Source organism: Halichoerus grypus, chromosome 2 (assembly GCF_964656455.1).
Source record: "Halichoerus grypus chromosome 2, mHalGry1.hap1.1, whole genome shotgun sequence".
NCBI classification, from domain to species: Eukaryota; Metazoa; Chordata; class Mammalia; order Carnivora; family Phocidae; genus Halichoerus; species Halichoerus grypus.
Genome location: NC_135713.1, coordinates 198,512,981 through 198,528,609, shown reverse-complemented (window position 1 = coordinate 198,528,609; position 15,629 = coordinate 198,512,981). Strand labels below are relative to the sequence as shown.

The window sequence follows — 15,629 nt, the reverse complement described above, 5'->3', positions numbered from 1 at the left end:
CCATATGGTTCTTCTCCTTCCTCTTATTAATGTGTTCTATCACATTGATTGATTTGCGAATGTTGAACCACCCTTGCATCCCAGGGATAAATCCCACTTGGTCGTGATGGATGATCCTTTTAATGTATTGTTGGATCCTATTAGCTAGGATTTTGTTGAGGATTTTGGAATCCATATTCATCAGGGATATCGGTCTGAAATTCTCCTTTTTGATGGGGTTTTTGCCTGGTTTGGGGATTAAGGTAATGCTGGCCTCATAGAATGAGTTTGGAAGTTTTCCTTCTGTTTCTATTTTTTGAAACAGCTTCAGTAGAATAGGTATTATTTCTTCTTTGAATGTTTGGTAGAATTCCCCAGGGAATCCATCAGGCCCTGGATTCTTGTTTTTTGGGAGGTTTTTGATCATTGCTTCCATCTCGTTACTGGTTATTGGCCTATTCAAGTTGTCAATTTCTTCAGTCTTGGCAGTTTATAGGTTTCCAGGAAGGCCTCCATTTCATCCAGATTGCTCAGTTTATTGGCATATAGTTGTTGATAATAATTGTTTCTATTTCCTTGGTGTTAGTCGTGATCTCTCCCCTTTCATTCATAATTTTATTAATTTGGGTCCTTTCTCTTTTCTTTTGGATAAGTCTGGCCAGTGGTTTATCGATCTTACTAATTCTTTCAAGAACCAACTTCTAGTTTCGTTGATCTGATCTACCATGTTTCTGGTTTCTAATTCATTGATCTCTGCTTTAATTTTAATTATTTCTCTTTTAATGCGTGGCTTAGGCATCGTTTGTTGCTTTTTCTCTAGTTCTTTAAGGTGTAGAGTTAGTTGGTGAATTCGGGATTTTTCTATTTTTTTGAGTGAGGCTTGGATGGCTATGTATTTCCCCCCTAGGACTGCCTTTGCAGTATCCCATAGGTTTTGGACCGATGTGTTTTCGTTCTCATTGATTTCCATGAATTGTTTAAGTTCTTCTTTGATTTCCTGGTTGACCCAAACATTCTTGAGCAGAGTGATCTTTAGCTTCCAAGTGTTTGAATTTCTGCTAAATTTTTTCTTGTGATTGAGTTCCAGTTTTAAAGCATTGTGGTCTGAGAATATGCAGGGAATAATCTCAATCTTTTGGTATTGGTTGAGACCTGATTTGTGACCCAGTATGTGGTCTATTCTGGAGAAAGTTCCATGTGCGCTCAAGAAGAATGAGTATTCTGTTGTTTTAGGGTGGAATGTTCTGTAAATATCTATGAGGTCCATCTGGTCCAATGTATCATTCAAAGCTCTTGTTTCCTTGTTGATTTTCTGCTTAGATGATCTGTCCATTGCTGAGAGCGGAGTATTGAGGTCTCCTACAATTAACGTATTGTTATCAATATGACTCTTTATTTTGGTTAACAGTTTGCTTATGTAGATGGCTGCTCCCATGTTGGGGGCATAGATATTTACAATTGTTAGATCTTCTTGTTGGATAGACCCTTTAAGAATGATATAGTATCCTTCTGTGTCTCTAATTACAGACCTTAGTTTAAAATCTAATTTGTCTGATATAAGAATTGCTACCCCAGCTTTCTTTTGAGGTCTGCTGGCATGGAAGATGGATCTCCATCCCTTCACTTTCAGTCTGGATGTATCTTTAGGTTCAAAATGAGTCTCTTGTAGGCAGCATATGGATGGGTCCTGTCTTTTTATCCAATCTGCAACCCTGTGCCATTTTATGGGAGCATTTAGGCCATTCATGTTGAGAGTGATTATTGAAAGATATGAATTAATTGTCATCATGTTGCCTGTGAAGGCGTTGTTTTTATAGATTGTCCCTGTAAATTTCTGTTGTATATCACTCTTGGGGTCTTTCTCCTTTTATAGAACCCCCGTAATATTTCTTGCAGGGCCGGCTTAGTGGTCACATATTCTTTCAGTTTCTGCCAGTCGTGGAAGCTCTGCATCTCCCCATCCATTCTAAATGAAAGCCTTGCCGGATAAAGTATTCTTGGCTGCATGTTCTTCTCATTTAGTACCCTGAATATGTCTTGCCAGGCCTTTCTGGCTTGCCAGGTCTCTGTGGATAGGTCTGACGTTATTCTGATGTTCCCCCCTCTGTACGTAAGGAATCTCTTCCCCCTGACTGCCCTTAAGATGGTTTCCTTGGTTCTAAGATTTGCGAGTTTTACTATTACATGCCGGGGTGTTGGCCTGTTTTCCTTGATCTTAGGAGGGGTCCTCTCTGCCTCTAGGACTCGAATGTTTGTTTCATTCCCCAGATTAGGGAAGTTCTCAGCTACGATTTGCTCAAATACATCTTCTAGTCCTCTCTCTCCACTCCCTCCGGGATTCCAATTATTCTGACATTGGAACGCTTCATGGTGTCACTTATTTCTCTGATTCTATTTTCATGGATTCTGAGTTGTTTTTCCCTGGCCTCCTCTTTTCCCTTTTTATCTATTATATTGTCTTCCAGGTCGCTTATTCGTTCTTCTGCCTCAGTTACCCTAGCTGTTAGATTATCTAGATTGGATTGGATCTCACTGATAGCATTTTTAAGTTCTGCCAATTCAGCTTTCATTTCTGCCCTTAGAGACTCTATGTTGCCATTAATTGATTTCTCCATTCTAGCCATTGTCTTCACAATTGCTAGCCTGAATTCCATCTCCAACATCTTGGTTATATCTGCATCCATTTGTAAATCTGCAGGATAAGTCATAATCTCTGAGTCTTTTCTATTTTGGGGGCTCCTCCTCCTAGTCATTCTGTTGATGGGTGTTTGAGGGAATGTATGAGTCCAAATTATTGACCAGAACCCAAGCAAGATGCACCTGTTTTCTTGGGACCTTAGGGTTGCTGGCCTCTTGTTTCCCCAGCCTGTCTTCTGGGGGAGGGGCCTGCCGTGCTGTTACTCAGGCAACCCTGTTTGGGCAGAGTTGCCCTGTGCCCCTGTGGCAGGGGATGGGCTCAGCAGGAATCAGTTTTTGGGGCTTTTGTTCTCTGGTGGCTTTCCCTGGCGGCTTTCCGCGTCTCTTTCCGCGAGTCAGAGCAGAAGAGACTGTTTCCAACCCTCTGCCTCAGAGCAGAGAGACCACAGTCTGTTCTTCAGTGAGCTCTCTAGGCCACACTGTCTCCGTTTCTGTCCGTGCTGCTCTAAACTGCAGCGTCCTGGGTTGTGCGCCCCTCCGCAGGGCTCCCAGTCCGGCCTCCAGGTCGGAGCACGTCTCTGCCCTTTGTGCTTCTAAAACCGCCAGCTGCCCCCAGATTGCAGGCGCGACCCCGCCGCTCCGGGTTTCCGCCCCGGGGGCTGCCCTAAAGTTCTTTCCCGGCCGCTACTGTTCTGCGAGTCTGTGCCCCGTCCCCAGCACGCGAGGCTGTCGCTCACCGGCCGACAGCCAGGCACCCTCCCGCTGTCGTTTATCCTCCGATATCTGCCCGCGGAATCACGGCTCCCCGCTTCGTACCTTGAAACCAACTGCCTGCGATATTCTGTTTGTAGAGATCCAGATCTTCTTACTTCTCAGGCTGGTTTCGTGGGTGCTCAGAGTGGTCTGGTAGATATCCAGCTCAATTCCGGGGACCAGTTGAAATAGGGTCCCCTACTCCTCCACCATCTTTCCTTCCCCCTAAATAGTTTTCTATAATAAATATGAATTTCTATAATACTTACTGTTTTAGCTTTTTAATTTTTGTGTATTTATTTATCTTTTTAATTAAAAATTTTTATTGAAGTACAATTAACATACAGTGTTATATTACTTTCAGGTGTACAATATAATGATTTCAATATTTCTATCACTTGCAACAACGTAGATTATAAAGGGTATAATGCTAAGTGAAAGAAGTCAGAGCGAGACAAATACCCTAAGATTTCACTCATATAATATTTCTGTGATGCTCAGAAAATTTAGGTATTTATTAGCTACATGTCAGTTTCTTGAGTGTGAGATTGGAGAAAAGGCTACATGTGTTTCTAAAACTGGTTTACTTTCTTAGGTAGAACTGAAAGGATGTGGTTCAGTTTGGGATGATCAGGCAGACAACACGGTCAACTTCCTGGGATATTGTCCTCAGGAGAACGTGCTCTGGCCCAACCTGACAGTGAGGGAACATCTGGAGGTCTTCGCCACCATCAAAGGGCTGAGGAAAGGGGACGCCACCATTGCCATTGCACGGTAAAGAGAGGTCATGTGATTCCTTTTTGTCCAGAGACAGGGAGGCTATTCCACTGATGATAATTTCACTGATAAAGAATGGAGAACAGAGGGGCACCTGGGTGGCTCAGTCGTTAAGTGTCTGCCTTTGGCTCAGGTCATGATCCCAGGGTCCTGGGTTCGAGTCCCACATTGGGCTCCCTGCTCAGCAGGAAGCCTGCTTCTCCCTCTCCCACTCCTCCTGCTTGTGTTCCCTCTCTCGCTGTGTCTCTGTCAAATAAATAAAATCTTAAAAAAGAAAAAAATGGAGAGTAGAAATGATGTCTGCACCTTTTCAGAGAGTGTCCACGGTAGAGCAGGGATGGAGGGACGGGCACTGTTTCCTGCATCCTTGATTGAGGAATCTTTAAAAAAAATAATTGTATAAAATAATTGACAATGTTAAATGAGTGAATAATCATGAATAATCATCCATTTCAGTTCCAAATTCAAAATTCTAGTTATTCTTTAGAACTTTTTATGAGGTGGAAAATCTTTCCTGTTCTGAAACAAACTTTTTCTCTTTAATCATGAGTTTCAGAATAATAGTGCCCAGCTTCTCTCCAATGCTATTACTCTTCTGTGGGATTACAGTTTCCAAAGATCCTCTTTGGAACTGACATTCTCCTCCTGTTTTCCATCAGATTGGTGGATACTTTCAAACTGCATGAACAGCTAAATGTTCCAGTGCAGAAATTACCGGCAGGAGCCACCAGAAAGGTATGTGGGATGTTTGATGTTATTCTGAGGGCTGACGTGGTGGCAGGGAATAAGGTGCTTCTCTGTCTTTCAGTTGTGTTTTGTGCTGAGCGTCCTGGGAAATTCGCCGATCCTGCTTCTGGATGAGCCATCGACAGGCATGGACCCAGCAGGGCAGAGGCAACTGTGGTGGGCATAACCCTCAGAGCTACGAGTATAAACCTCATGTCAAAGTTGTGTTTTTAAACTGATCTTAGATGGGGCACCTAGCTGACTCAGTCAATAGAGCATGCAATTCTTAATCTCAGGGTTGTGAGTTCAAGCCCCATGTTGGGTGTTTAGCTTACTTTAAAAAAAATTTTTTATTAAAAAAAAACCTGATCTTGGAAAATCAAATCCACTCATTTCTAATTTAGTGGAGATAATCCATATCATTAGGAAAATAAATATTTCACAAATAGATTCTCTCATGTTGTATCATAATCATGTGCTATTAATGTTAAAAAAAAACTCTTAAGCATTTTGTTGGAATTTTAGGTCTTGCAATTTGGAGTTCAATTTTTTTAATTATTGAGGTATATGTATTGAGGTGTTTTTTTTTTAAGTCTATTAACTTACATTTTTTTGTCCATTTCCTTTTCTTCCCCCCTTTACCAAATCTGTCAAATTTGCTTATCCAGTTTTTCTTAGTTTTTAAATTGTTTTTACTTTCCTTTCTAGGATGTACCATTTGAATTAATAAAATCATCCAATCTAATTTCATATTTGTGACTGTCCAATAGTTTCCCTACTTCTTTAAAGAACTTCATTGTGGAAATTTTATACAAATTTAAAGAGAATCATTTATGAACCCAGTATACCCATGACCTATTTCAACAGTTACCCATATAAGTCACACCTTTTTTCATTTTACCTCTACCCATTCCCTTTTCTCCACTCCTATCACTTTGAAGCACATACTAGGCAGCCTACCCTTTATTTATAAATATTTCAATTAGTTTCTTCAAAAGATAGGAAGTTTTCTTTTTTAAAAACTTTAGCAGAATACCATTAGCATACCTAAAAATATTAAACACTTTTCTTTATATTATCAAAAAACCTAATCAGTATTCACATTTCTGGTTTTTTAAATTAGAAATATGACTTATAAATATGATTCATAAACTATATTTTATCTACACAATTTTCCCTCCATTTCTCTTTTTTTTCTACCCTTTTTTTAACAGTGATTTTTTTTGGGCTCATTTCAGGCAGATGATCCAGACAGCCATTAAAAACACAGAAAAAGTGGCACTCCTGAGCACCCATTACCTGGCCGAAGCCGAGGCCATATGTGACCGCATCGCTATCATGGTGTCTGGAAGGCTGAGGTGGGTGTCTTTCTGGAGGCTCTGCTTGACCCTCAAAACAAAATTCCCTGTGGAAAGAGCAGAATCACTGTGAGCACCTGGAGTTCTTCCCATCAGCTCGCTCAGTGATGCCCTTTCCCTTACATTTGAAACTTAAGAAGAATGTAAAAAATTTAAGGGGCAGTATATTTTCCAACATGTTTCCCTTCTTCCCATAGGTGCATCGGTTCCATCCAACACCTGAAAAACAAACTTGGCAAGGATTACGTTCTAGAACTGAGAGTGAAGGAAGCTGCCCAAGTGACTTGGGTCCACGCCGAGATTCTGAAGCTTTTCCAACAGGCTACACAGCAGGAAAGGTGAAGGAGCTTCTGATGATGGGGAAACTTGTTGGCTTTACTTACTCAGTGGTTTCTTTTCTGCTCTGTGAGGACTTCAGGGTGATTTGACTTCCTAATAAATTAGGGACCTCAAAAACTGATTTACTGACTCTCCCAGATTATAAGAGATTTGGGAGCCACCCAGGAAGCTGTGTCTCCCCCACCCAGGAAGGCTTGGGGACACCTTACATGGACCTCCTCAGCCACCCAAGGCTGGGCTTAGAGCAGGACTTGGAAAAATTGGGGGAAAGGAACTTCTCATGCCTGGAACCCACATGGGACCACAGTTGGACCCATGGCGCCCTCCACAGACCTCCCTGAAAATATTTGAAAGATGTAACTATTTAAGGTGAATTCCCCTCTTGGAAACAAACAGCAATCGTGATAATCAAATAGTCTCCCTCTAATGAGTTTTAATGCCTCAAATGGAGAATAGAAAGGTGTGTGTGTGTGTGTGTGTGTGTGTGTGTGTGTTTGTGTATGTCTGTGTGTCGGGGGAGAGGGGGCCAAGGAGGTGGAGCAAGAACTGGATTTGGAATTCCTTGGAGGGATAAACACGCCAAAGAAGCAAGTGCTATTTCCATTTTAGCACAGCATAAATGTAATGGAATTATCGAAGTCTACGCAAGGGCAAGTAACTCAGTCCTGTTCCCAGACTCTTGGTGTAACTATGTAGTGGGAAGATCATGAGTGGCAAGGCTGAAGAAGCAGGGGCTGGGCTGGAGAGGGCCAGGCCTGAAGGTCTGGGGGCATCACACTGCTATCTGGGAATGAGCTGAGAATGGGCATGAGGTCATCCAGCTGGAAATGGCACATGGAAGCAAGACGCCACAGATCCCCTCTGGCTCTTCCTCTCTTCAGAGGTCAGGGAAGTTTATAGTTAAAGCCTTTTGAACCCTCCCCATCAGGTCCCTCTCTCTTAACCTCACATCTCCCTTTCCTTAGCTTTCTGGTGAGAAGGATGAAATATTAAATGAATGAATGAATTGCAACCTAATTTAAGCTAAGCAAAGGGATTAGTTCAGATGTCTGTGTTCAACAACAACAACAAAAGGTTTGCATACACTGAGCATAAATGCAATTATTCTGGATTCTTTCTAGAAGAATTATCTCCAACAGCCAGCCACGAAAGACATTTTAAGAATTTTCCATCAGTCATTTTACTTACTTTTTTTAAAATTTTTTTATTGTTATGTTAGTCACCATACATTACATCATTAGTTTTTGATGTCGTGTTCCATGATTCATTGTTTGCATATAACACCCAGTGCTCCATGCAGAACGTGCCCTCTTTAATACCCATCACCAGGCTAACCCATCCTCCCACCCCCCACCCTCTAGAACCCTCAGTTTGTTTTTCAGAGTCCGTCGTCTCTCATGGTTCATCTCCCGCTCTGATTTCCCCCCCTTCATTCTTCCCCTCCTGCTATCTTCTTCTTTTTTTTTTTTTAACATATATTGTATTATTTGTTTCAGAGGTACAGGTCTGTGATTCAACAGTCTGTGAATTGTGTAAGACTGTTGAATTACTCACTTTTTATGTAAGCCATACATTTATTTGTATTACTTTTATTTTCATCAAAGGAAATTGATGTTAATATCAGTATTTATTTTGATGGTCATTTTCTCCCCTTGAAACTCAAGGTCAAATATGACATTTTCATATTCCCAGGTATTCCTCCTTCTTGGTCTATAAACTACCTTTGGTGGATGTTTACCCTCTATCTCAGACCTTTCGCAAATTGGAGGCAGGTAAGAGTTACCGTTGTAAAATAAAACTTTTGAGGAATCAGTTCAGCATCAGGTAATAATTTCGTGGTAGGTAATTGTGTAATCCATTTTAAAAATATGCAAATTCTTAATGGTTTTAAGAATCCTAATGGTAGGTAGTGGTGGGATTTAACCCCAAAAGTGGTTAATCCAGTTCTCTGGAAAGAGGTTTATCTTCAGGGCAGGGACTGGAGCTACGGAAAACACACAGCTGAGCTTGGCTGGTTCTGCCGTGAATTCATAACATTAACCTCACAAATTCACAACATTAACGTAGTGGGGGCTGCATTTTCTGTGTGCACAACCCATTTACACCAAGTGTCCTAAATTACTGCTTCACTCCTCTTTCCTTCCCTCCTGCTTTTCTCCCTCAGTTGATGCCCTTGCTTTATATTTCACTAATAAAATAAAAGCCACAGAAAACCTTCCACCCGTGTACCCGCCTCCCTGCGTCTGGGCCATGTGTTCTGCCTTCCTGTCACAGTGAACAAACTGTCTGTGTCTCCTGCTAAGTCCGTCCCCTCCATCGTGCGGACTCCTCTTGCCATTCGACACATTGTCTACTTTTTCCCTTCATCCTCATTTTTCTGCTTTCGGCTGGGTCAGTCCCGGCAGCAGACCGTCATGGAGTAATTCCTCACACAGCGTAGTGGTGAAGAGCTCCAAGTTCAGTGTCAGCTGGGAGACACTGGGTAAAGCTACTGAATCCCTGCATGTCTAGGTGATCCGTCTCTAAATGAGGGGTAATATCAGTGCCCACTTGGGCTGGGTCATTAGGAAGATTAAATGAATTCATTTGTGAAGTGTTTAGACTTGTACCAGGCTCATTGTGTTTGAGAGAATATGAATCCCCAGTTTACTCCCTCCACTCTGGACACCCTGACTTCCTAGCTCTTCCCAAATGCTACCAGACATGCATGCTCCTGCCCCAGCACTTTGCACTTGCTGATCCTTCTTCCTGAAATTCTACTACTTCCAAATATCCAGCTTGTTTTCTCACTTCTTTCAAGTTTCTGCTCAATTCTTACCTTTGGCCAACACCAACCATCCTGTTAAAAAAGAGTGCCTGGCACTTCCTGTTTCCTCTACCTGATTTATTTTCCCTCTGTAGTAGCAATCAGCATTTCCTTTATCATATATTTAAGTCCGCATTTATCTAATGCCCATATTGCTGCCACTAGAATGCAGAGTTTTATACACAAAGGCAGGGTTTTGTTTTCATCACTACTCTGTCCCTGGTACCAAGCGCGGCAAACACACAGAAGAGTCTCAGTGTGTGAGTGGTGAACTGTGAATACGTGAATATGTGAATGTGGTTTCCTGGCAGGGACGCTGGGCACAGCAGATAAACTGGCTGAAGCCAGTTACACGGAAGCATTGGGTCCTTTCAAAGGGAAAGGAATGGATTGAAATCCTCCTTGTGTGTAAGGGATGTGTCAATCAATTACGTAGTTCCTCCAGGAGCTTACGTTTCCCAGGACACATATACTATGTAATAAAATGTATCAAAATGTAATATGAGAAAATTCTCATATCAAGATTAATTTAATTTGTGTTTATATTAACTCTATGACTTTTCATGATTCCCTTCTTTCACCAAGCATTTGCTTATTCAGCTGTATATTCTATTTATGTTAATAGTGTGTATTTTTATTTTGTATGACTTTGAAAAAATTCTTGGTAATAATTTGTAAGCATCTACTAGCAATCTTTTTTTTTTTTCCCCCCAGTGAAACATAACTTTAACCTGGAAGAGTACAGCCTCTCTCAGTGCACATTGGAAAAGGTGGGTCAGCTTTTATGGTTTGTATCATTCCTGTAAGTTTCATGTGAAAGTAATTATACATATTTCCTATTTATTTTGAAGACAATAAACAACTTGATAATTCCTTTTCCTTCTGCATTGTCTCCTATTTAGGTATTTTTAGAGCTTTCTAAGGAGCAGGATCTGGAAAATTTCGAAGAAGAAATTGATACAACCATGAGATGGGAACTCCTCTCTCCTTCAGACGACTTTTAAAAGTTCAAACCTATTAATTCTTGTGTCATATAAGCCTCGGTTCTATGTAATAATTGGCAGTATGTATAATTTTAAAAATCATTAACATCAATATCAGGGTATATTTTGTATATTTGGTCAACAAATGAATACATGTCAAAATTGTTCTTCCCCTTAAATTTAGGAATGATAGAAAATCTGTGATAAAGGCAATATAAAGTATTAATAAAGTTACCTGAAGACCAGAGACCAGGTATTGTGGAAATCAAACCACAAGCTTGGAATTTTTTCTGAAGTATAACTTTAAACATGGCGTATCACTTTGAAATATGACATTTACTAAGAAATTCGTAGCGGAATTATGAAGGATCTATTCAACAGCCAGAAGCTGCAGGATGGCTGCACGCGTTTGGGAGGCCTCAGGTTTATGAGTTTGCTTTAAAACACAAGTAAAACCCAAGAGTCTTCCCCTGAAACCTTTTCAGAAATTGTTTTGAAATTCACAGAGTGAGGAGTCCATCGGACTCACCCATGAACAAGCACGTGCATCGGAAGAGCGTTCAAACTTACCTTGTGAAAATAAAGGGAGTCACAACAGCATTTGATCAGATTTTTAAGATTTTGAATGTTACTTCATGATTGTGGGGGTGCTGATTTCTCTCATCAGTAGTTGTCTGTGTACAGTTGACCCTTGCACAACACAGGGGTTAGGGGTGACAAACTCCCTGTGCAGTCAAAAATCTGCATATAACTTTTGACTCCCCCCAGAACTTAACCACTAATAGCCTACTGTTGACCGGAAGCCTTCCCCAAACATAAATAGTCAATTAACACAGTTTTGTGTTATATGTATTATACGCTGTATTCTTACATTAAGTCAGCTACAGAAAAGATAAAGTTACTAAGAAAATCATAAGGAAAAAATACATGTACTGTACTGTATGGTAAAAAATCCGTATATAAGTGAACCCGTGCAGTTAAAATCCGTGTGGTCCAAGGGTCAACTGTATTTTACTGCTATTTTTAAATCACTTCTTTCTTATGTATGTACATGTACATGTGTTTTTATGTCTATACACACACAGGCATAAATCATTTGTATTACTAAATTTAAAAAAACGTGTGTGAGCTTTACATGTAATTTTATTTTTTTCCTTAAGTAATAGTTATTTCATTTTAAATATCACAAGAAAATTTTTTGAAGACCAAGCAGTATTCTTGATGCCTTTTTTTTTTTTTTTGGTGATGTTATATAATTTAAAACATATTGTTATGCTCATTGAAGAATTTTTGTATAATGGAGAAAAACATAGAAATTGAATAGAAGAATCACCACACTTCCTCCATACCAAAAAAAAAATCAGTTTCTTTTTTCTTTTACAAAAGAATGGAATCACTATAGTATATATAATTTCTTAACTATATGTGCATATTTGCTGATATAACATTGAAATTGTTTTAATTTACTTTTAAACTTACAGTGACATTCCAGTTTTATATGTTTGTATTTTATTTTGTGTTATTTGTATTTTTTTGTTCATTTATTTTTGTGTTTTAATCTTTTTCTAATCCATTTTTCACATAATTAAATATTTTATCTGCATATATTACATATCATAATTATATCTAGAACATTGTTTCCAAATCCATGATAAATAATCAGTGGCTTACTGTTTATTCAGGATGCTTTAGTGCCCTGTAAAAGCAAATTCATATCATAATGAGAGTTGGGTTTAAATTATTTCTAAAATTCAAGCAATGACTTCTCCTGTCTTGCTCAAATGTGTAAGATCACAACATGTATAACCATTTCACATAGTAATATGATGAAATCTTTGCTTATATTCATTATAAGTTATAAATTTTCTTAACTGTTGTAGAAATATGTTTACAAAATACTGAATAACGAATATCAGATGTATAAATATTTTTAAAAGATTAAATTGGACATGGTTTGCTAAACCCATCATAATATGGGTGTTTTTGAAGACTTGGGTTTTTATTAGGAATATATTCAAGAGCCGTCTACGACCATACCACCCTGAACGCGCCCGATCTCGTCTGATCTCAGAAGCTAAGCAGGGTTGGGCCTGGTTAGTACTTGGATGGGAGGAATATATTCAAGAGCAGATAAATGGGTATGAAAAGGGAAGGAGATCAGGATAAAACGAAAGAAAGGATTTTTTCAAAAGGAAAAATAGTTGCATCATCTCTAACTCTGTTGTAGACAGGTCCTGTGCTGGTTTTGTTCATTATTTTCCTACTATACCCCTTCCAAGGGAGACTGACTGCTGTGGACTGCATCACCAATTCCCCACTTTCATGGTTGGCCTCATGGTTGGCTTCCAGTTGGTTGTCCAATCCAACAGGAAAAAGCAACAATAGATGCGAAGGTAGAAGAGGAGAGAGGTCAGAGGATCTCTTCCCTCCTGCCCTTACTTTAGTTCCAGATCTCAAGTAGATGTATCCTTCGAGGCCTATAACCTTTGCCCTCCTCCATTTACATGCATCTGCTTCTGGCCCCTCTAACACTAAAATTGACCCCAGGAATGTCCTACTCTTACCTCATCCTTCTCACTCAGCCTCCACCAAATCATCAGAATTACCATTTAAGGTGTTTGTTCCTAATTTATGGCTCTCCTGACTTCTGCTCCAGGTAAGCTGGTCTTGGCTGCAATTCTCTGTATTCATTTGCATAAAAAAAGAAATATATATATACTGATCTCTGCCCCCAGTTCCTTCTAATATTTGGTTTTGGACTCCAGTTCCTAACACAGAGCTCCTAAGACCCTGGGGGTCTCTTGAGTGATAGAAGTAACTTTTGTTCTAATGAGATGACTCATGGGCTCCAGGATCAGCACTGGCCACCAGAAAGATCAAGCCATGATTAGAAGCTTAGTACTTTCAGCCCCATCCCTGGTACTTTCAGCCCCATCCCGATTCTCCAGAGGTGGGAGAAGCATCGGAAATTGAGCTGAGAGTCAATCATACCTATCTGATGAAGCCTCCATAAAAATTCCAAAAGTATTGGATTCAGAGAGCATCCAAGCTGGTGAACACATCTATGTGCTGGGAAGGTGGTAGGTGCATCCCAATTCCAGGGTGACTGAGGCTCCTATGCTTGGAACCCTTCCAGACCTTATCCTATGTATCTCTTCATCTGGCTATTCATCTGAATCCTTATCATATTGTTTATTATATAATAAACCAGTCAACATAAGTAAGAGTTCCCCTGAGGTCTGTAAGCTGTTCTAGCAAAGTGTCAAACCCAAGGTTGGGGTCATGGGAACCCCATTTATAGCTGGAAGGTCAGAAGTAGAGGAGATAACAGGGGACTTGGTGATTGGCACCTGAAGCGAGGTCAGTCTTGTGAGACAGGGCTAGTAACTGGTGGGATCTGACGCTAACTCCAGACCGACAGTGTCAGAACTAAACCAAATTGTAGGACACCCAGCAGGTTTTTGAGAATTGGTATGTGGGGGAAAAAAAAAAAAAAACCCACACATTTGGTGGCCAGAAGTGAAGTATGAGAGCAAAGGAAAACACAAAGGAAAAAACAAACAGTTTTTTCTAGACATTTGGTGTCAGTGAAGTGGAATTTGCTAGAACAGCTCTGGCTCATGGAAACGCATGGTTTGGGAACAGGAAAAATGGAGAGCAGGGATGAGGAGTTCTTGGTCCCTGGATGGCTACCTAGTCACACATAGTATAAAACTGCAGCTGCTCTTTGATCAGTTACTAAAAGTACAAGTTACCAGTGGAATTAGAGATGAGAGTAGACCCAACTCCTGAGGAGTTGGCTCGTTGGATATGTAAGGAAATGCAAAATAATAAGCATGCTAAATATATAATCTCTTGGTTATTGTTATCTGTAATGGCTAAAATAAGAGAGAGTTCTGAGTTGGACCTTGATGCTGGAACATGTTCAAATTTGGGTCAGTCTGAGCTTTGGCCACTAAATTCAAAGTTGCTCAGAAAGGGAAAAATTATGCCAGGAAGGTGCCTCTAATCACCCTCTGATCACCAAAGAGGTAGTCAGTGTGGTGGATGCCAAAACCAAAAAACTACTAAAACCAGGGTGTATAGCATGAAGGAGAGGTCTCATTTTGTGGATCAAATTATCAGCTTCCTGAGGAATCTCTACCAAAATGGACTATGAGAGTAACTAATTTGGGGTCTATGTCTTTGGTTTTGAATGTTTCAGAGTGGAAGAGCATGTTTGGGTTGCTACCGGATCTGCAGCCCTCTACTGAACAATCACAGATGGTTATATGTGATCCAGACACAGAAAAGGTCATTCCTGAGGGATTCCTGGTAGACTGGATAAAAGCCACCATAAGGTGTGCTTACCTGAGAAGGAGGACTGCCCAACTCCCCCTGTAATTGCCAAGTGGAAGTCATCAGATGAAGCAGCTGATACGCTTTGCAGGCAAGCCATGTGGGATTGACTTTATAGTGACTAGGACATTCACCCACTGAATATACCTGTTACCAGGTTATGGTAAATGCTGTGATTAAGGGGGCCCCTGTTACGTGGGCACCCCATGTGACATTACTCTTGCAAAATCGAACAGTCTGGGAAACTTTATCAGAGTTGCTGTCTTATCTTCCCCATCTGGATCTTACTGATACCGAGGTCACCAAAGTAATTAAAAAGAAAATGGGAGAGACAGAAAGGAGAGTCAAGGGACTCCACCCAGCAGTGAGGACGTCTTTAGATGGTTATTGAGAAAGGGATGAATGTGGTGGACACAGATGGTGTTGAAACAAAGGTGTCGATTTCAGCATTATTGAAGCTTGTATGGACCAGTGAGACTCCCCGTGGGTCCCCCAACACTAGAAGGCCCCAAACAAGTTCTCTCCATTTACTCCACTTTGGAGGAATTTAAAAAGCCAGAGGGCAAAGATTATATGAGATGCCATCCAGAATTGCATGAGGTATAGGGTAAGCAACTTAAAGTTAATATTGAAGGAGAGGCCAGGGTCTTCTGGCCCAGCCTGGTAGGGACCCAAGGCCATAGGCACATGTGTGGATAAAATGGCCAGGTAGCGGAAGGAGAGGAGGAGAAACTTTTTTGGGGACTCCTTAACACAAGAATCAATGCACTGTGATTTGAAACCTGTTGGTGACATCTTAATGGTGGCTTAATTTAGATCAAGGAAGATATGGAGATTAAAAGGTTGATGGGATTAAGGTGAAAGTTTAGATGAAAATTGGGATTTTTGAGCAAACTTTATGTGAGGTGGTTGGTTTTCTTTTACCTGACTGTA

At 40.5% G+C, this 15,629-nt stretch overlaps 1 protein-coding gene across 1 annotated transcript in view; it reads left to right on the top strand.

Moving 5' to 3' along the window:
* Window positions 1-12,330, top strand: part of ABCA6 (ATP binding cassette subfamily A member 6) — a 64,313-nt gene extending 51,983 nt beyond the window's left edge. Inside the window, exons 32-39 of the mRNA XM_078066010.1 lie at window positions 3,965-4,143; window positions 4,806-4,881; window positions 4,955-5,049; window positions 6,111-6,230; window positions 6,428-6,568; window positions 8,262-8,341; window positions 10,090-10,145; window positions 10,278-12,330. Coding sequence (XP_077922136.1) covers window positions 3,965-4,143; window positions 4,806-4,881; window positions 4,955-5,049; window positions 6,111-6,230; window positions 6,428-6,568; window positions 8,262-8,341; window positions 10,090-10,145; window positions 10,278-10,379 — 849 coding nt within the window. The 3' untranslated portion in view covers window positions 10,380-12,330. The remainder of the gene's footprint in view (window positions 1-3,964; window positions 4,144-4,805; window positions 4,882-4,954; window positions 5,050-6,110; window positions 6,231-6,427; window positions 6,569-8,261; window positions 8,342-10,089; window positions 10,146-10,277) is intronic.
* The last annotated feature ends 3,299 nt before the right edge of the window (window positions 12,331-15,629 follow it).